This window comes from Peromyscus eremicus, chromosome 9 (assembly GCF_949786415.1).
Source record: "Peromyscus eremicus chromosome 9, PerEre_H2_v1, whole genome shotgun sequence".
NCBI classification, from domain to species: Eukaryota; Metazoa; Chordata; class Mammalia; order Rodentia; family Cricetidae; genus Peromyscus; species Peromyscus eremicus.
This window is the reverse complement of record NC_081425.1, coordinates 62,717,477-62,737,575: the sequence shown is the minus strand read 5'-3', so window position 1 is coordinate 62,737,575 and position 20,099 is coordinate 62,717,477. Positions and strand designations below refer to the sequence as shown.

General features: G+C 40.0%; 1 protein-coding gene across 2 annotated transcripts in view; it reads left to right on the top strand.

Moving 5' to 3' along the window:
- The window catches only part of Cab39l (calcium binding protein 39 like), a 120,865-nt gene that overhangs the window by 42,989 nt on the left and 57,777 nt on the right, over window positions 1–20,099 (top strand). The window contains exons 1-3 of one of the 2 annotated variants that reach the window (XM_059273553.1): window positions 4,928–5,244; window positions 16,612–16,753; window positions 19,827–19,991. In XM_059273553.1, coding sequence (XP_059129536.1) covers window positions 16,643–16,753; window positions 19,827–19,991 — 276 coding nt within the window. In that variant the 5' untranslated portion in view covers window positions 4,928–5,244; window positions 16,612–16,642. Of the gene's footprint in view, window positions 1–4,927; window positions 5,245–16,611; window positions 16,754–19,826; window positions 19,992–20,099 lie in introns of those variants that run through there. The other variant, XM_059273552.1, reaches the window with a different exon arrangement.

The following is a 20,099-nucleotide window of genomic DNA, read 5'->3' as shown; positions in this document are numbered from 1 at the left end:
GATAGGATTAAAGGTGTGTGTGCCACCATTTTCTGGCCTCTATGTCTATCTAGTGGCTGTTCTGTTCTCTAACCCCAGATAAGTTTATTAGGGTGCACAATATATTGGGGGACATAATATCACCACAAATCTCTTTGAAAGAATTTGATCTTTTCAAGGCTTATTGTTCAGCTCTGTTAGGAGGCACCAATACTATCTTTAGTGAAAATTTGGTCTCAGAATGGAGACAATTTCCTGTGTGCAGTTTCTTTCTATGCGCTGTTGGAATCATGGCTAGTACCAGCCTTGTGAGGCCTAGGGATCCTTGCTGCTCCCTTCCAGCTGTTCCTGGACTTGGGAGTTTTCTCACAGACTGGTGCTTGTCAGCTCTCTGATCATAATGTGCAGGGAACTCTTCGTATTTCCAGGACTGTCATTACATCTCTCCCCTGCCTGTGCTTATTGGGTGACTTCTAGTCCCATTGACTTTCTTTAGTTCTCGACTGACTCTTTGTCCAGGGCAGTTGCTGTGTTGTTCAGATTCCTATGTTTTGGATGGAGCATTGGTTAAAACTTACTTTGTACCAAGCTGAGTTGTCTTGTGCCCAGTGTCTGAAAATTATTGTTCACTGTGTGTTGCTTGTATCTTTAGTTACACAGATGGCAGAGTAAAAATTCACCTCACCCCTGCTCATCATATCCTGAGGCAAGAGTCCCTATGGCTATACTTTTAATTCTTTATCCAAGTAATCTTTATAAGATACAAGTGTTAATAGGCTTTTTAAAAGGACATTTGATTATCTGTTGAAATTTAAAATAACTTCTTTTTTTTAAGATAAAAATGGTACTTTATTTTGATATTACCAGAACACACAGTTAAGAGATTTTAACTTCTGTTTTTTTAAACTTTATTGATTCTTTGTGGATTTCACATTATGCATTCTGATCCCACTTAGCTCCCTGTCTCCTCGCATCTGTCCTCTGCCTTTGCAACCTCCCCCCGCCCCCCAATCAAAACCAAATTTAACAGAAAAACTGAAACCAAACAAAACAAAGCAAAAACAAAAGAAGAAGAATCATCTTGTCCTGGAAGCTGAGGTGTGGCCCGGTGAGACACAGTGCACCCTTTAGCCCCTCCATCTTTACTTGCAAGTGTTCATTGCTGTTGTTGGTTTTTTTGTTTTTCATTTTTTCTCTTTACTCTTTGGGGGACCCGCCACCAGCTCCCCAATAATCACATGGAAGCTTATTCTTTCTTATGAATGCCCGGCCTTGGCTTGGCTTGTTTCTTCCCAGTTTTTCTTAAATTTTCCTGCCTACCTTTTGCCTCTAGGCTTTTACCTTTCTCTGTTTCTGTATATCTTTACTTTCCTTCTTATTCTATGTCTGGCTGTGTGGCTGGATGCCTGGCCCCTTCTTTTTTCACTCCTCTATCTTCTCTTCCCAGATTTCTCCTCCTATTCTCTCTGCCTGCCAGCCTGCCTATCCTGTCTCCTGCCTTGCTATTGGCCGTTCAGCTCTTTATTAGACCATCAGGTGTTTTAGACAGACAAAGTAACACAGCTTCACAGAGTTAAACAAATGCAACATAAAATAATGCAACATATCTTTGCATCATTAAACAAATATTCCACAGCGTAAACAAATGTAACACATCTTCAACTAATATTCCAAAACACAGTGCCATGAGTCATTGGTTGGCTCGAGGCCTCTGGTTTCTGCTACACCACCAATAATAATAGGCTCCTACTGGGGCTCCTCTTGGATATCCTGTTGTCCTGTGTCATAGAGATCCTGCTCTTTTGAATCTGTAAGTTCATCCCCCTCACATGCTCCAACAGTTCATAGATTCATTGGATGTTGGGGTGGGCCAACTCATAGCCCTGGTTCAGGGCCTGGTTGGTAGCTGGGTTGGCCATCACTACTCAGATGAGTCTCCAGCACTGCTTCAGCTAGCTCACTAATGTAGCCTACAGCAAGGAGTGGGTCCAGTTCTGCTCTTGGGCCCTCAGACACAGGTCCTCCTCGTATCACCAGGGCCATCTCTACTGTTGTGCTCAGGCCAGGTACAGGGCCCTCTCTCCTGATTGCTGTAGGGGGAATGCAAGGGGGCGGGGTCAGCTTTCCTGCTCTCCTGCCCTTAGGGCTAGCTCATCTGTGCTCCCAATAACAGGGTCAGCTCTAGTGTGCTCTCTAGGCAGGGTGCAGGACCCAGTCTTCTCTGTGCTGCAGCTGGTGAGGGGCAGGCTAGTTCTCTCACTCTGGTGACCCTGGGGCCAGCTCTCTCACCTGCTGCAGATGGTAATGGGAGGAGGAGCATCTTTCCCTCACCCATGCCACCACACGGTAGACAAGGGGAAACGGGGTCAGTTCTGCTTTCATGCCCTCAGGGTCAGCTCACCTGCATCCCCGACCACAGGGTTAACTCTAGTGTGCTTCCCAGATGAGGTGCACACTTATGGAAAGTGTGAGACCATCTTTCCTGGGGCGGAGTGAGCTCTCCCCTGAGGGATATGACCAGCTCACCTGCTGAGGTATCCAGTGAGGGGCAGGACCAGCCATCTCAGGGCCAGTGAAGGATAGGGCTGGCTCCGTACAGCATAGTTCCAATGACCTCCATGCTAAAACTAGTCATGGACATCACCACAGACCCCAGCTGCAGCTGGACCACAGACTCAGACATGGTCAGCAGCAGCAGCTTGGGCCTGGATGCCCAAGCACCATGGCCCTGGTGGCAGCACAGGCCACTCAGATCAGCACAGCCCTGGTGACAGCATGGCCCCGGGGCATAACATGGTCACAGGTGGCTGGCCAGACCCTAGGCCTTTGTACATGCTGGATAGATTAGGTTGAGTGCTCTGCCATTGAGCAACATCCTTATCCACTATGGATCTTACTTTTTATGGTGAGTTTTGAATCCATTGTTTATTTATATAAGGTCTTTTGATTTTAAAGGTACTTTAAAACATTTACCTTGTGGTTTTTTTAGGAGCCACTCTTACAAATTCTGAATTTCTTTGATTATGATAGGACTCTTGAGAATATATCCAAGGTATGAGGCACTTAATGACCCTTATCAACTTAGAATAATTTGCATTTGACATCAAAAACTGAGCATGTCTTTTACCCAGCACTTGGGAGGCTGATAAGAGTTCAAGGCCAAGTTTGACTTAAACATTGAGGCACTGTTTTGAAAGGGGAAAAAAAGGAATGAAGACTTACAGACTAGGACATAATTGATTTTTTTCTCAAATGTGATTGAAAGAATAATTTTTTTGGCTAATCTCTAGACAAATTTGATACCTAGTCTTAGGTGTTAAGAAATATCTAAATAATTATGTATAGTATATACAAAATTTAAAACTCTGTTGCAACTGGGAATATAGCTCAGTGATAAAGCATTTGCCTAGCATTCCCAAACCTCTGGATTTGATTCCCAGCACTATAAAACAAAACCTATCCCCCGCAGCTTCACTGCTTTAAGTGAAACTCATTAAGTGTGTATATTACATTTGCATGTTGTGTGTATATGTGCGCATGTGTCACTCTGTGCGTGTGGTCAGAGGTCAGCTTGCAGTTGTGAGTTCCCTCCTTTTGATGTGTGGGTCCTGGAGATTGAACTTCGGTCACCAGGTTTAATGGCAATCATCTTTATCTGCCTAGCTGTCCCACTATCCCAGGAATCTATATTTTAAGCCCAAATTTTATATGCTTATTTTTCTTCAGGCATTTAAACAGCTATTTAGAGATATTTACACTTTAATTGAGCTCATACTCTTTTATTTTTATTTATTTATTTTTTTTATTTTCCAGAGCTGAGGACCGAACCCAGGGCCTTGTACTTTCTAGGCAAGCACTCTACCACTGAGCTAAATCCCCAACCCCTGAGCTCATACTCTTAGAGATACTTTAGTTCTGTTGAGACGGATTAGTGTATGAGTAATAGGTCCTGTAACTACTGTTGTTAGATCCGTAATTGGGAGCTTTGTCTGGAGAACAACCAAGGACTGTTGCATATTGGAGGCTGGGGGCTGGACTGTAACTCCAGAGCAGCTGTAACTGGCTTCCTTACAGAGCTGGCAATTCCAATTCCACAGAATCCTGGAACTGCCACCCGGGCACCTTTCCACTCTACCTTCCCCAAAGCCTCGTCTCCAGGCTCTTCAGAAAGATCCATCATTTTGAGGTATTCTATCTACAGTGATGGATGTGAGGATTTTTGAATGTTCTCTGTGGCCTTTCTAATTTTCCTGAAGAGGTGTAGTGGAGCTTGACCACACATGCTTAGATAGAAAACTTTCTGTTGAAATAGTGGCATCTGGTTTGCAATAAAACATTAAGAGGCTCTGGTTAGATTTCTGATGTCTGTATTTTTCTGTGTTCTTAGATTTTTCTCACTATAATTGAATGTTAATATACATTTGAAAACATAGTGCATTAAAAATTGATTATATTTTTATAAATTTACAGTGTTAAAATTCAGTTATAAACACTCTAAGTCTCCCTTGCTTTCTGGTTAGATTGGTAGTGTCTGCATATCTCTTCACTGCACGTTCCCACGACAGAAAGCATCCTCCCTGAGGAGCCGACACATTAGCAGTCAGCTCTGTTATTATTACTGTCAATAAGCAGTTGCTGGGAATCTTCATTTATATTTTTAAGCAAGATGGTCAAGCCAGCTGAATCATTTGACAAAATCCCATACAGGAATTGGCTCGAGACTTAAAGGGTGAAAAGTGATGGCAAATTTTTCTTTGGTTTATCTTCAGACTTTTCTTTTGCCCAAGATTTAATTTTGCCTCTGCTTAATTGCTTTACAGGCATTCTTGTGATGTTACACAATGGAGGGGGGGGGGGGGGGGGAGAAAGGAGCTGTGACTGTGTGGTGTGTGTCTCAAACCCCGTGCTGGAGAGGGAGAGAACGAATAAGCAAGCTGGTTTGACCAGAAACAGAACTGCCTAGGACAGATTAAGAGACAAGCAAGGCTTGGAATCCGAGAGCAAGCAGAGTGGAAATTTACTGCGGCTCTGTGAGTGTTCAAGTGATCATTTTCTGCTAACGTTTTCCGGTGGTAACTGTTACTCTTCAGAGAGTCAGAAAGTCTTTCTCCAGCACACTTGAGTAAGAGGAGGCATCCTTTATTAAATGGAAGAGAAAGGCTTCTTCATCTGAAGTGCTTTGAACCCGAGAAAAGAGCTGTCTTCAGCACCTCACCATGGGTCGACTTGTTGCTTAGACAAGCTGGGGAGTTTCTGTAGCCCTTGGTGAGTATCAGCAAGGTTGTCTGTATTGGTTTGTGTTGAGGAAAACGAACTAACAAGGCATAATTGAGTTCTACAGCCGTGCTCGTATGTTCATGTTAAACTAGACTGTTGCTTGCTTCTCTGCACGATGAACTGCTGTTACTAGGAGAGGTCTGAAAAAACAACAACTACCAAACAATACTTCTCTGTTGCCTAAGGCACTTGAATCCTTACCAACTGGTCTGTGTCCTCCAAATATCTTATTTTGGAAGTGGTTTTTTATTTACAGTTTCCAAAAATAAAATAGTGGCAGTGTTCTGTTCTTCATGTTTTTCTATCAAGTGCTTGAAAACTTGGAAGTTATCTGTATATTGTCAGTAAATTTAAAGCTATTGTTATGATGTTTGATATTTTAAGTTATTATGAATTATATCATTCCACCATAATTCAACTTAAGGTATTGCTAGCTTAATTGAAAGTGCCATAATTTAAATGTTAAATGCTGCTATGAACTCCAAAGCAATACCTGGTTTCTCCAAAGTTCTGTAAGAAAAATAAAAAAGAGATAATTTACCTGTATAACTTATGATGAATGAATATACATTTTTGAGTTAAAAGAGTTCAGCAGTTATTTTTTTGTATCGTGATGCCAAGTTCCCATGTAGTCAGCCATGTAGCTCTCTTGCAGAGAATATAACTAGAAGTATATGTGTTATAAAAGAACAAAGAAAGTTAGCTCTTAGTACATTTATTTACATTCCAATAAAGCCTTCACTTGTATAATCTTTAATAGGATATTGTATATTCTCTATAGCTGCATATAATATAGGTGTAAACATATGTGTTATATAAAAGGTATGCATATAAAGTGTGTGATTATTCTCCTGGAGAAGGAAGTATTTATTGTTAACTATTAAATTGATTCATTGACTAAAGACATCCATTTTGAGCAAAGTTTCTATTCTACCCTGTGCTAGCCTCAAGAAATTTGTGCCTTCAGTTATTGATTCAAGTGAGTCTTTTAAGGCAGAAAAAATTAATTAAAATGAAGACTTCTGCCGAGAGCCAGTAAACATGCAGCAGGCTTAGAGCCTGGACATAAAATGGCTTGCTTTTTCCAGTAGCTCCTCTATTCTACGTGTACAGAAGCCTGTAGAACAGGTTTTCTTTTGTGGCTTTTTCCCCTCCAGTTTGTTGATCTAATGTATAAGAAGCAACTCAGTTGGTCTGTGGAAACTTTTGAACAAACTATTATACACTCAAAGTCAATACTTTTACTTCTTTACGTAATATCAATACTACATCCTTTAATGGATGAAATTTACATTAAACTTGGTAGTCTTCTGGGAGAAAATTGCTTTAGTAATTTGCTAGTGATGGCACCATTTCTTAAGCCCACAGTAATGTAAATATAGAAAGAAAGAATGTGTCAACCCAGTTTACAAATGCTTTATTTCAGGAGTTCATTTGTGAGCAGACTGCTGAGTGTAAGAACCCATCCCTGAGAAATCATTTGTCAAGTGGCTGTTAGGCCTTATTATAGGCTGAGAATATAATTTATTCACACTGCAGAAAGACCATTGTCACCTTGTGAGAGACTAAAGCATCAGTTCTAGTGCCAAAACCAAATGTGACAAAACCATGGGAAGGTGCTTTATTTCTGCTCCATATCAATGCTTAAAGAAAAGCAAGTGTAATACAAAGGTCGTACATTTGGAAGGAAGCTTAAATGGGATTCTTAGGTACTTCCAAAGTTGGCTTCAGTTTCTATAGTGCCCAGTTGAACATTGCTGTCAGAGATCTCTCTTGGTGTAGGAGACTTTCTAGCCTTGCTTCTCTGTGTAGCAGTCCTGGAGTCTAGTGCAGTGAGTAGCACATAGTAGGTGCCTGATAAGAATACTGCCTGAGGATTGGCCTGCTTCTTTGGTCTCCATAAATGGAATGGAGAGGCTAGTGAGATGGCTTAGTCAGTACAGTGCTTGCCACCCAGCACCCTCTTAAAAATCCAAGTGTGGTAGTACACTCCTGTGACATTAGTGCTGGGGACGTGAGGACGGGATTCCGGAGCCTGCCAGCCAGCTAGTCTTGCTTAATGGCTGAGCTCCAGGTTCAATGAAAGACCTTGTCTCAGTAAAATAAGGTGGAGAGAAATAGAGGAAGACACTCAACATTAACCTCTGGCCTCTACTAGAATACATACCTAGATGCCTACCCACTCACATGTACATACACATGCATGAACAACACACACACACACACACACACACACACACACACACACACACACACACACACACTTTCCCTACCACCATGAGAGGGAAAGGGGGGGAGGGAAAGAGGAGGGAGGGAGGAAGGGAAGGAGAGGGAGAGAGAGGAATAGCTTTCCCAAAGTGTGCAAAAAAAGTATAGGGGCTTAATGGTACACATTTTCCATTATAAGAAGGAGATGGCCTGAAGGGAATTGACTGAATTATGAAATGTGAACAAAGCAAAATAGGACTGAATGATCCTAACTGACAAGAGACTGACTGTGGCACATCTAGATGGCAGTCCTGAGTGAGTGGACTTGGTGAGGAGAGGAGGCCAGGATATGTGTTAAGTATCTTGAGTACATGAAACATTTTGAAGTGAGAAGTCAGATGTCAACTCAAAGGGATTATCTATTTCATATGTATACTAGGAACAATATGAAGAAATGTGGCCTACTTTAAAAATCCAGATTAACTCTGTCCAAGTTTATCTATCCAATTCAGTTAGATTGGTCCTGAATTTTTCTTTAAAGTGTTCATACACAAAATACATAAAGTTTGAAAGTTAGCAGTGCCATCGACCCATTTAGTGAGACAATGAATAGTTGTAGGCTACATTTACCTGGAATCTCCCTTTCATCTTTCCATTCCAGAATAATTTTAAAGTAGTGATTTTGAGTTGTCCTAAGTGACATATAATAGATTCTTAATATTTATTAACTAAATGAATAGGTTTGGAGACTTTGCTGTATGCATGTACATACATATTGCCACTTAGAGAAACTAGCCCATTTCCTTTAGAAGGAAAAAAATCTATTATAACCATATTGACATGCATATTACTTATAGTCATATGCACTCTTCCATTGCTAATTAAAAATAATTGCTTAAGCAGAAATCTTTACTGTCTATAAGTGAAAAAACATACTTTCTAACTTGGTGACTTAAGTTTTCAGCAGAGACTCATCACATTTCTTCCAACTTTGGAAAGACAAAGGATTATATTAATATATCAGTCAGAAAAACTAAATCTACTGTGGGTGTATATTGAGTAAGAAGTTAGCTTCAGCTGAATCACTTTCATGTCTGTACTCTGGTAATATTTTTATAGACTGACAGTAGACAAGTGCAGAGCTTACTGATGTTATGAAGTAATTGTTTTCACAGGATAAACCTATAAACCAGACTAATGTCAAGAATGGAATCTAACCAAAATTCATATTTCCTAAGTGTGTGTGTGTGTGTGTGTGTGTGTGTGTGTGTATGCATGCGCGCGCGCACACTTGCTCCTGTGCCATGGCATGACAGTGAAGGTCAGAGAATAACTTAAGGTTATTGGTGCTTTCCTTGCTCCACATGGGTTTTAGAGATTGACTCAAGTCATCAGGTTCAGCAGCAAGCAATTTCATCCTGAGCTATGTCAGCAGCCTTGATTATTCTGTTGTAAAGAAAACCATTTGGGGACCTCATTGAGCGTGAATGCTGTCATTATGGCTACTGGTTTGGGAGAATGCTGGTCTAACTACAAATCGCTACTATAAAGTGAGATTGTGAAACTCTAATATAAAATATCACTCATTAATAGTCATTCATAGTTAATAAATGTAGAACATTTCTCTCCTGTAAATGGCTGAAACTGTCAGCAGAAACGTTACTGTGGACCTAATGAAGTTCCTGGCTTTTCTTGGAACAGTAGTAAGTTCCTAAACTCACAATAAATATGTTAGTAGTTTTATGTCTTCCTAACCTCGTATATTAATTCTATTTTTAAATTTATGTAACATAGTGCACTGGAAATAAAGCATAGTTATTAAAGACATGAATCTCTCTTATAAAAGAGTTTTTATTCTCATGTAAGTCAGACAAAGGTACCTAGATGAATGAGAATTCATAAGACATTTCTCACAAGTTCTATTTCTGTAAGTTATTCATTTTTAGAAAATATCTCTCTCCCCTGCAGACACTGTTAACAAAATAAACCATATGAAAACTAAGCAAGCCAGGCCTGGTGGTGCACACCTGTAATCCCAGCACTAAAGAGGTCAGAGAAAGGAGGTCATTCAAATTGATTTGAACCTCTAGAGCAGTGGTTCTCAACCTGTGGGTTGTGATCTCTTTGAGCATCAAACAACCCTTTTATAAGGGGTGCCTAACTAAGACCATCAGCAAACAAAGAGATTTACATTACAATTCAAAACAGTAGCTAAATTACAGTTATGAAGTAACAACGAAAGTCATTTTATGATTGGGGGCGTCACCACAACATGATGAACTGTGTTAGAGAGTCACAGCATTGGGAAGGCTGAGAACCACTGCTCTAGAGTAAAGAATTATCTGTGAAATGATTTTTTATTTTTTATTGGTAGTCTGCTGATTTCCATTTAAGTCTGTCAAAGTACAAAATTCATTTGTGTTTTCTAATAACATTGGGATGCATATTTAAGAGTTGAAATAAGGTTAGAGGGTGCCACGGTTAGAGGGTGAATTGCTGTGACAGCAATTTCAGTTTTTATTTTGGTAGGGGTATCTTTGTACACAGCACATATAGAACTTTTAGGTGCACTTTTCAGTTTAAAATTCATATCTAATCAAATTTACCCATTTTAAAAGAACAATTTAATCAGCACTGTATACTCAAGATAGAACTTCTTTCCATTGAGTTTAAAAATATATCTTTATAAGCCTAGTCATTTGCTATTGATGTATTTTTATTGCATTTATTTCTGTCTGTGGTCCTTTGGGAATACAGATAATAGAATGTCAACCCTTGGAACTTTCTGAGTGTTTTTGAATGTGGTGGTTGGTGGGTATATTGAAGCTATTTAAGAAAGGTGCATTTGAAAGACTGAGTTGTAGCTCAGTGGAAAGGGATTGGGAGGCCAGGACTCCATTGCCAGCACTGCAAAAGCTTCAAAAGTGGTAACTTGGATTTGTTTGGGGCTGTGGATGTAGTGTAATAGTACAGCACTTGTCTAGCATACAAAAGACCTCACGCTTAGTTCCTACGCACATGAACACACAAGTACACACACATGCACATGCTTTAACTTACAAGCTGTGGGACTCTTGGAAATGGTCTCAACTTGTTCGCTGTCAGGTGAAAAATAAAGGTTAAAAAAAGGTTAATTCTGAGTTGAGGTTTTTAAGTAAGGAGTTGGCAGTGAGGACATACAGATAGATGCCTCTGTGCTGAAATTCCCTTTACTGCAGAGATAGGTTTACCACACACTTCAAAATCCTCTGGAGCCCTTGACTTGAGAATTGTTATTGAACAGCACAGTTGAAAGTGAGAAAAAAAGGTCCAGAAATATTCACTAACCGCCCAAGACAGACACTTATACCCCTTTGAAATATTTGAAGTAAGATAGCATTGAGGACATTCAATGCCTCATGCACCCCCTTTCCAAGCACACCTCTCCATTTAAATTGCTCCAATGACTGACCTTGGGCCATCTTTAGTGGCCCTTACACACAAGTTAGGAGCACTGCCAAAATCTACTCCACAACCTCCCTGCCTGTGTTCGCTGGGCGCAGAGCTAAATGATCTTTTTGGCTTTCTCTCTAGAACCTGAGCCAAGTACCACTCTTCTTGAAACTTCATAGCCAAAGAAATTATATTTGACTAATGGCTTGAAAAGAGGGAGAGGGTCAGAATTCCACAATGTGGACTCTAAAACAAAAAGGCTGTTTAGTAATTTTAAGTACTATATGAGAGATAGTTCCATGATGAATGCATTTGCCTTTTATTAAATAGTTTGTGCTATCCAGAGGTTACTACTATTAAGTGTATGAGTGGGGGCGGGGCAGGTACACATGCACACATATGTTTGGAAACCAAAGGACAGCTTGAGGTATACCTCAAGAAGGCTGTCAACCTTGTTGAAACAGATCTCTCACTTGGAGCTGGGGACTCACAGTTTAGACTCGATTGGCTGGCCAGCAAGCCCTGAGATCTGCCTATCTCTACTTTCCCAATGTTCAAGTTTCAAGCATACCACCTTACCCAGCTTTTAGGTCAGTTCTAGAGACTGAATGTGTTTCCCCATGCTAGGACAACAAACACTGGGCAAACGGAGCCAAACTATTAGCTTTTAAATGTATTTTTTATTACGCATAGGCTCCGTGGGTTTGTATTTCTGTTTGGGTTACATAGTTGCAGTTGTGCCCTGTAATGTGGACATGACAATGCTTCCAACATTAAATTTCCATTGTGTTTCACATTGTTTAGAAACATCGTCATAGCCATAAATGATGTTTCATCAAATTTAAGAAGCTCTTGATGGTAACGAACATGACTAACTTATCTGTTACTAAAAGGGGAGTGGATTCTGGCCAGTTAGTGTGAAGCACTATCTACCAAGAGACACCTAGTTTTTGGAGGTATTAGTATTTAGAAAACTTTTTTTTTCCACTTGGAAAAGCTGCAACATTCACTACTAGTGTATAGGGTGGTTATATCATAATTTATTTCCTTTTTTCTTTTTGAGACATTTAGACTCTCCTTGGGTTTTTCAGTGTTATAATAAATATTGCAATAAACCTGGTCTATATAAATTTGAATATAAAGGTGGGATAATAAGGCTCGTATTTTAATTATCTTGGGTTGTCAGAAGTGAGTTTACTCCTAAGTCAGAGGTTGTATCTAACATTCTAGAACCATAAGGCCAAATTATTGTGCAACTTGAACTCTCACCAGTTAGAAATGGAAGAGCATGTTGCATCGCGGCACCATTCAGTTAGGGTTTGTCAGCATAGTAACAAAAGGCTTCATCAGTAGCCTGATGTTGTGCTGCACCCCTGTAATGCCAGGACTTAGGAGATAGGGACAAAAGAATCACAAGTTCAAGGCCATCCTCAGCTACATAGCCAGTATCAGGCCAGCCTAGACTACATAAGACACTGTCTCAAACAAAATAAAACAACAAAATCAAAACTCACTTTATTGTTTAATGGGGAAAAAAATTTTTCACTTTGAGTTTTCAGTTTTAAATTAAAGAGAGTGGTTAAATGTTACTGTGTTAACTATATTTCCTCTGTGTTTTTTCTATGTGTTATTTCTCTGGATTTTTTTCTTCTCAAAGAGATTTTCAGTTTTCGGTGGTTAATTTACAGGGTCTTACTGTGAAGCTCAGGCTGCCCTTGAACTCATGACCCGCCTCAACCCGTACCATGGTCTTCATCCTGGCTGAGGTCTTCCTTTGGAGTGATGCTAACCAATGCTCTCTAGAATCCCTAGCACAGAATTCTCTTTTTGTCCTGAAGTTTTAATTATGTATAGAAAATTAAAAATTGTTTGTATTTGTAGTATATTTATAATAACATTGACTTTCCAGTGTCTTTGAGTTATTTGTTTGTTTTGCTGTTCTGGGAATAATAGAACTTTGAGCCTCGAGTGGCTAAGCAGGCACTCTGTGGCTAAGCCATACCCCAGCCCTTCTTTGAGATTTATTTCATGTTGGAGATATATCTGTAATAACAGTTGTTTCTGATGTTTTTCCATTTATCTGTGTGTTTTCTGATGCCACTGTTACAGTAGTTCACTGCACTTTTCATTTCATTTCCCTTGCTAATCTTTTTATATTTTGTTACTGGCTGTGGGGAAAGCACAGTGATAGGAAGCAAGCTTAGTATACTCAAGGCCCTAGTTTCAGTTTACATTTGCAAAAATATAAAAAGCCAAATCTGTTGTCCTTGCTTACCTGTTAATCATTAATAAATTCAGTTAGGGGTGTTTTTTTTAACCTGTGATCGGCACTATATCAAACCGTGCATTTTAGGCATCATTGATATTTTAATACTATTTAGACTTTCCAGTCAAGCAGTGAAACCACTGCTCTAGAGAAACCATGGCACATGTGTGCAAGCAGACAGGCAAAGGAATATGTGATACGGTAATGTTTGCAATCGTCAATAGTTAAGAACAGTGAGAACCTGAAAGACCGATCAGAACATTGGGGCATAGTTATGCATTAAGGTGCTCCACAAGCAGCCAGAGAGCTTGCTCTGTTTCATCTCTTCCAAGAGAGATGGCTAGGAAGCTTTCTACTTTTTAAAAAATATTTTATTTAAGGGTTGGATGACCCAGCAGTTAAAAGCATGTACTTCTCTTGTAGAGGACTGGAGTTCTATTCCCAGCATCCATGATGGTTGGCTAACATAACAGAGGTCTGTAACTCCAGCTTCAGGAGGTTTTAATGCCTCTGGCTTCCACAAGCACTTCTCATGTGCACATACCTCCATATAGACCCACATGCATACACATAATTAAAAGTGATGAAAATTTTAAAAAATTATTTAAATTATTATTTATCTAACCATTTTATTTAGAGCATTAAAACTTTATAATTTGTTGTATTAAATAAAATATTATAGTAAAGTAACTTTTTAATTAGAATATATTATATTATTTCATTTAGCTTAAAATATCAACACGGGAAAGTGCAATTGAAGAATTTTATTTTCAAATATAGACTACATTATTATTGCTCTTAATCACCTTATGGTATTAGATCTGAAAATCGATTCCTTCTGTCTGAAATTCTCAATTAGCAACTACTCATTCCCTCCCTTCTCAATTGTCCAGCCTCTGGCAACCGTCATGGTAGTCTCAATTTTTATAGTTCAGTTGTTTTAGAATACTTGTCTTTCTGTGCTTGGCTTGTTTCAGTAATGACCGATCTGTGCTGTCACAGGTGACATGACCCACTCCCCTTCAGAGTTCTGTTGTTGTTGTTTTATTTGTTTGGGGTGTGTGTGTGTGTGTGTGTGTGTGTGTGTGTGTGTGTGCACCACAGTGGGTTATATGGAGGTCAGAGGACAGCTTGTTGAATTGGTTTTCACCTTCTACCTTTACATAGGTTCTAGGGATTGAACTCGGGATCTCAGCTTATATAGCAAGTGCTTTACCCACTGAGCCATCTCATTCTATGGTGCCTTTTTTCTTTTTCTTTTTCTTTTTTTTTTTTTTTTTTTTTTTTTTGGTTTTTCGAGACAGGGTTTCTCTGTGTAGTTTTGCACCTTTCCTGGAACTCACTTTGTAGACCAGGCTGGCCTCGAACTCACAGAGATGGTGCTGGTGGCGGATGCCTTAAATCCCAGCACTCAGGAGGCAGAGGCAGGTGCCTGTCTTTATTCATCCATTCATAGACATTATGTGTGTTAACTATATGTTAACCGTGGGAGTAATGCTGGGTGATCATGGATGCAGATACTCCTTCACACATTGAGTTTAGTCCCTTTGGTTATGCCTCCTGAAGTATAAAAACATTGACCAACTAGTTGGTGGGTCTACCAGTAATTTTTTGAGGACCTCCACACCATTGCTTGTCCTAGTTATATCAATTTACATCTCGACCACAAGCACACAAGAGCCCCCTTTGTCCATATTCTCACTAACTCTTGTTGTCTCTCATCTTTTTGTATTTTAACTGGCTTATGTCAGTCCCTTGGAGACCTGATTGTGGAGCCTGGTGTACTGCCTGCTCTGGCACTGCTCAGGTGGTCATCCACCACCATGGTTGGGGTGTGGCACAAGGCAGACAGAACAGGGATGAATAGCTACTGTGAATTTGTTTCCTCGTCTCTGATTCAGTTCTTTCTGCTTCTATCACTGTTTCTCTTCTTCTCTTGGAGATTTCTGGGGTGGTTTCCATTTTAACTTTCAAATTCTTTTTTATTGTTACTCCCATACAAATGAATTATAATTGTAGATTCACAACCTCCCACTTGTCCCGCTAACTATAGAAAGGCTTCATTTCAGAAACCATTTCTGATTTTTAGCATTAATTTTGTTGAGCTATTTGTGGGCTTGATTCCATTTAGTCTTTTCAGCATTATGTTTGTAGACATATATGATCTGTATATACAGAAATTGTGTTTTACCTCGAGATTTAATTGGGAGGCTATAAACTTACCTCCCCAGAGCCGTGTTAATTTTCTCATGGTTCTGTGGGAATGGATGGGAATGACCAGTCTGAGAAGTTTTTTGCATTGCTGTTGATTTTGAAAGGCCATTCTGTTGGAATGTGCTTTGAAAGAGGAGATTATTTGCTTCTTTTAAAAGCCACAAGACAAATTTGAGTTTATACCTTATCACTAATCTTGACTAGAAAAGTCCTTTAAGTGATAGTTTAAATATTTTTTCTTCATATATGTTTTACTATTGTGATTCTGTTCCTTGTTTCCTTTTGTTGTGGCTCACTTTCTCCACTACCCTCTCTACTGTTATATTTTATGGGATAATACTACTTTCTTCATATTGCTATAAAGTACCCACATAAATATAATGATATATATGCACATTTAATATCCCTTGCCATCACTTTAGGTTTAAAAACATTACCATTATCATTATTTAACCTGTCCTGGCTTACTTTAAGAGTCTTTTTATTTTAAAATAGAAAAATGATAGTCAAGAATATTAACTTCTGAATCTAGTCCATTCATCAAGATTAGGTAGGAACTCAAGTGTTGTTTTCCCAGTACTGGGGATAGAATGGAGGGGCCTTGTATATGGGAGACCTGCTCCTACTCCCCCCCTCCCCCCTGCAGGTACTCTTGAGTAGGGAGAAGTGAGAAATATTTAGATAGAAATATAGAGGAGAGAGACAGATAGAAACACAGGATAGCCTCTGGAGGACCTGAGTCAAAACCTACCAGCCCCTCCTGTCGCGTCTAAAGGGCTATTTATAGAAATGCCAAGGGGTGGAGCAAAAGACCTCCCCCTAGCACAGCCGAGTGCAGACCCTTCCAAACACCTGGTAACCACGCACTTGGTCAGTCCATCCCCTTCTGCAGCCCTGCTGGGTGAAGCAAGCTTAGATCTCACCAGGAAACCTCTGTGGGCTCCCACACTTGTACATGCTAGGCAACTGAGCCACATGCTAGCCTGAACTTGTATTTATGTAGCAAATGGTTCTGAATCACAGTTGGCTCGTTTTTTAAGTGTGAGTAGGTGAACTAGAAACATGTCAAGCAGTGCACAGAGAGTAAAATCAGCAGCCAAGTATGTATCATGGGAAAGGTACCCAGGCTGAGAGTGGATGGGGCTAGCCAATCTGAGGAGAAATGGACATGCTAGGAGCTAAGAGTTAGCATGCTTTAACTTGGCTTGTTTTTGTTTGTTTGTTTGTTTGTTTAGCATTCCATATTGGAAGAAGTGATTCTTAAACATGAAAAAAATGCCATTGTTTAGTAAATCACACAAAAATCCAGCAGAAATTGTGAAAATCTTGAAAGACAACCTGGCCATTTTGGAAAAGCAAGACAAAAAGACAGACAAGGTATGATTCAAAGCAAAACCATTATTAAAATGTGTGTATTTCAAGGCCAAGCCCATGTAAAAGTTTAATGAAGAATTAAGTGTGGTCCTTGTTATGCTCATAGATTGTTTCGGTTTTTTGTGCAACTAGTAAAATGTTGGGTTCACTGTCTGGAGCCTCTGGCCCACCCCAAGTCTCTAGACGTCAGAGCTGTATCATTGTATTGTGTTATGGGGATGTAAAAGAGAGAACCGGCACATTACTTTCACGTTGTTTTGAGGTCTGACCAAGGGGGACTTTCTCATAAGGAGGGCTCTGTTCATTCTTTTGAAGGAATTTTAAGTCCCACAAAGTTGGTTCTCTCTGCAATGAATAGATTCAAGATGACCTGCTATAAAATAAAAGTCCATAGGATCATAGTGTGTTTCTGTCTCAGTATATGATAAAACCTTAAACCTTCTAAGGAATTAGAGAAATATCTTGTTCTAATTCTGATATTCTTTGAGATACTGAGCCAAATTTTGGTTCAAATAGAAACTAAAATTAACCTTCATAAAGTATGTATAAATTTAAATGACAAACAACAGAAATCAGCAAACCTCCTAGTTTTCATAATTAATTGGGAAAAGGCCAGTTAAGCCCACAACACATTCCCATAGGCAACAGTGCTGATGAAGATTAAGAGCAGGACCACTACAAGTGACAAAGCACATACGTCTGAACTTTGATGACCTAGTCTGTAGTATCTGATGAGCAGGAAGTATGCATTGCTAAGATCCTACAGTCCCACTAATGGTGCCTGGACACATTCTCTGCGCATGTTTTTAAATGTGCATACTGTACCAGGATTTCTCTTTTGGGCCACCAACCATCTCCCAAATCATGACATGGAAACTTAATATTAGTTTTGAATGCTTGGCCTAGCTTAGACTCATTTCTGGCTAGCTCTTTTAACTTAAATTAACCTGTTTCTCTTTATCTACCTTTTGCCTCAGGGCTTATTACTTTCTTCCTTCTGTATATCTTACTTTCACTGCTTCTCCTGGCTGGCTGGCTTGTGGCTGCCCAGCTTCTGGCCCTAGGCATCTCGCTCATTCTCTCTTCTCTTTTTCTCCCTTTTTCTCAAGCCTGGATTTCTCCTATTTATTCTCTCTGCCTGCCAGCCCTGCCTATCCATACTCTTCTGCCTAACTATTGGCTGTTCAGCTCTTTATTAGATCAATCAGGTGCCTTAGGCAGGCAAGGTGAAACAAATGCAACACATCTCTACATAATTAAACAAATGCAGCATAAACAAAAACAACACATCTTTACACGGTTAAAGTAATAGTCTACAGTATAAACAAATGTAACACATCTTTGCCTAGTTCAAATAATATTCCACCACAGTGCACCAGGAGAACTGTGTGAGAACGTACACTGCATCGTAGTTCACAGCTTCTCAGTGAGAGCAGCCCCCAGATTCACAACCAGGAAAGACGCTGCAGCCCAGCCAGCCACCCACGAGTGGAGGAGTCGAGATGTGGCACGTGATGAACTGCTGCCTCCGTGCAGCCGCAGGGAGGAGCCCCACCAATGGAAAGCTAGGGAAAGGAGTGAGGTGAAAGGGCACAAGTCTTCCTTCAATTTCAAAGTCAGGGGAGCTGCAGCTGTGCAACACAAAGGGAAGGAGAGTAAAGTAGATCAGCCATTGCTGTGGAAGGTAGACGACATTATAACAAAATACCTGCCATTACTAGCTTGTAAAAGGTAAAGTTTGTTTGTCCTCAGAGTTTTCGAAACTTCGGTCTGTGGTCAGTTGGCCTCATTGCTCTGGGGACTCTGATAGGGACAGCACAGCCTGTTGGGAACATGTAACACAGCTTGTAGCTGGGATGGGAAAGGAAAGGGGAAAAGATCGTATGGTCCATCCCACAATCCCATTGGAAAGCATATTCCCAGTGACTAGGAGAGACCTCCCCTTAGGCCCTGCCGCCACCAGGATTGCCACACTGAACACATGGGCCTGTGGGGAACATGTAAGGTCCAAGTTACTGTAATGTCATGAGACACATACAGATAAAAAGGTGCACAAGGTGACGGGGTGCGGGGAATATGGTTTCCTGACTTGGATTCTTTATAATTATTCGTAAGCCTATAATAAGCTGAAGAATTTGAGAAATGCCTTTTAAGAAGTAGTGCCATGCTGACATAGTTCTTTTTTGTAGTTTGTCTTACTCCACTCATTTTCTTCTCATTTGTGATGACTGTGATACTGCAATGTAAAATCAACCAAGATACACTTTTTAAAAAAGAGAATCACAAATTGTTAACTAAGTTAGTCTTTCTTTTGTCAACTGTACCAGTTTAATGAGGGTTTTTGAGATAGAATTCTCATACCATATGATTTCTCAACTCTCGAGTTTTTACAACTCACAAGACTGTGCAGTCATCACCACTATTTAATTCGAGAACATTTCCATCATTCCGAAAAGAAACCCACCCCCTTCAGTAGTCATTCCTCCCATCCCACTCCCAGACTTAACACTAACTACAGTCTGCTCTATGGATTTGCTTATTATTCTTCAACTGGAGTAAACTGCTCTAAGTTTTACAAATACAAAAAATATGATTGTGTAGGAGGAATAAGTATGTCAAAAGTTTATGAGTTTTGACAACTTGGGATTTTATGCCTGGACTATTGGCAGATCAAGAGAGTAGGGATCCATCAAAAAAACTGTAGCAAAAGACTTAAAGACTTGTAGCAGTTGGTAAGTCCTCAAAACACTCTATTTAGTTTTCAAGTACCAAATTAGACTATGAATATTGTTTGAGACTTCAATTATATTGTCTAATAAGAAATATTAGAGATCTTTTCACATAAATTTTAGTAACATTTTTTTAAGGTTAAAAAAAACCCCAATACCTTCTAATGTTTTTGTTGTTGCTGCTATTGTTTATTTGTAGCCAGAAAATGATCTTTGGTTGGAAATAGACAAGGCCCAAGAAGTGGGGAGGAGGGGGTTGGCGGGGGGGGGGGGGGGGGATCTGTTTGCTTCCTTAAAACCTAAAATTTGTATTCTTTCTAACTATTGACATGCTTTCTGGTCACTAGGCTTCAGAAGAAGTGTCGAAATCTCTGCAGGCAATGAAGGAGATTCTGTGTGGTACAAATGACAAGGAGCCCCCTCCAGAAGCAGTGGCTCAGCTGGCACAAGAGCTCTACAGCAGTGGACTGCTGGTGACACTGATAGCCGACCTGCAGCTCATAGACTTTGAGGTGAAGGCTCTGTGCAAGACTGCCCCTCCTGCTTCTTGAGAGTAAATACTGAGCATCCGTATTTGACTTAGAACGACTGATGTCCCTCCTGGTTCTCAGCAGTAAATA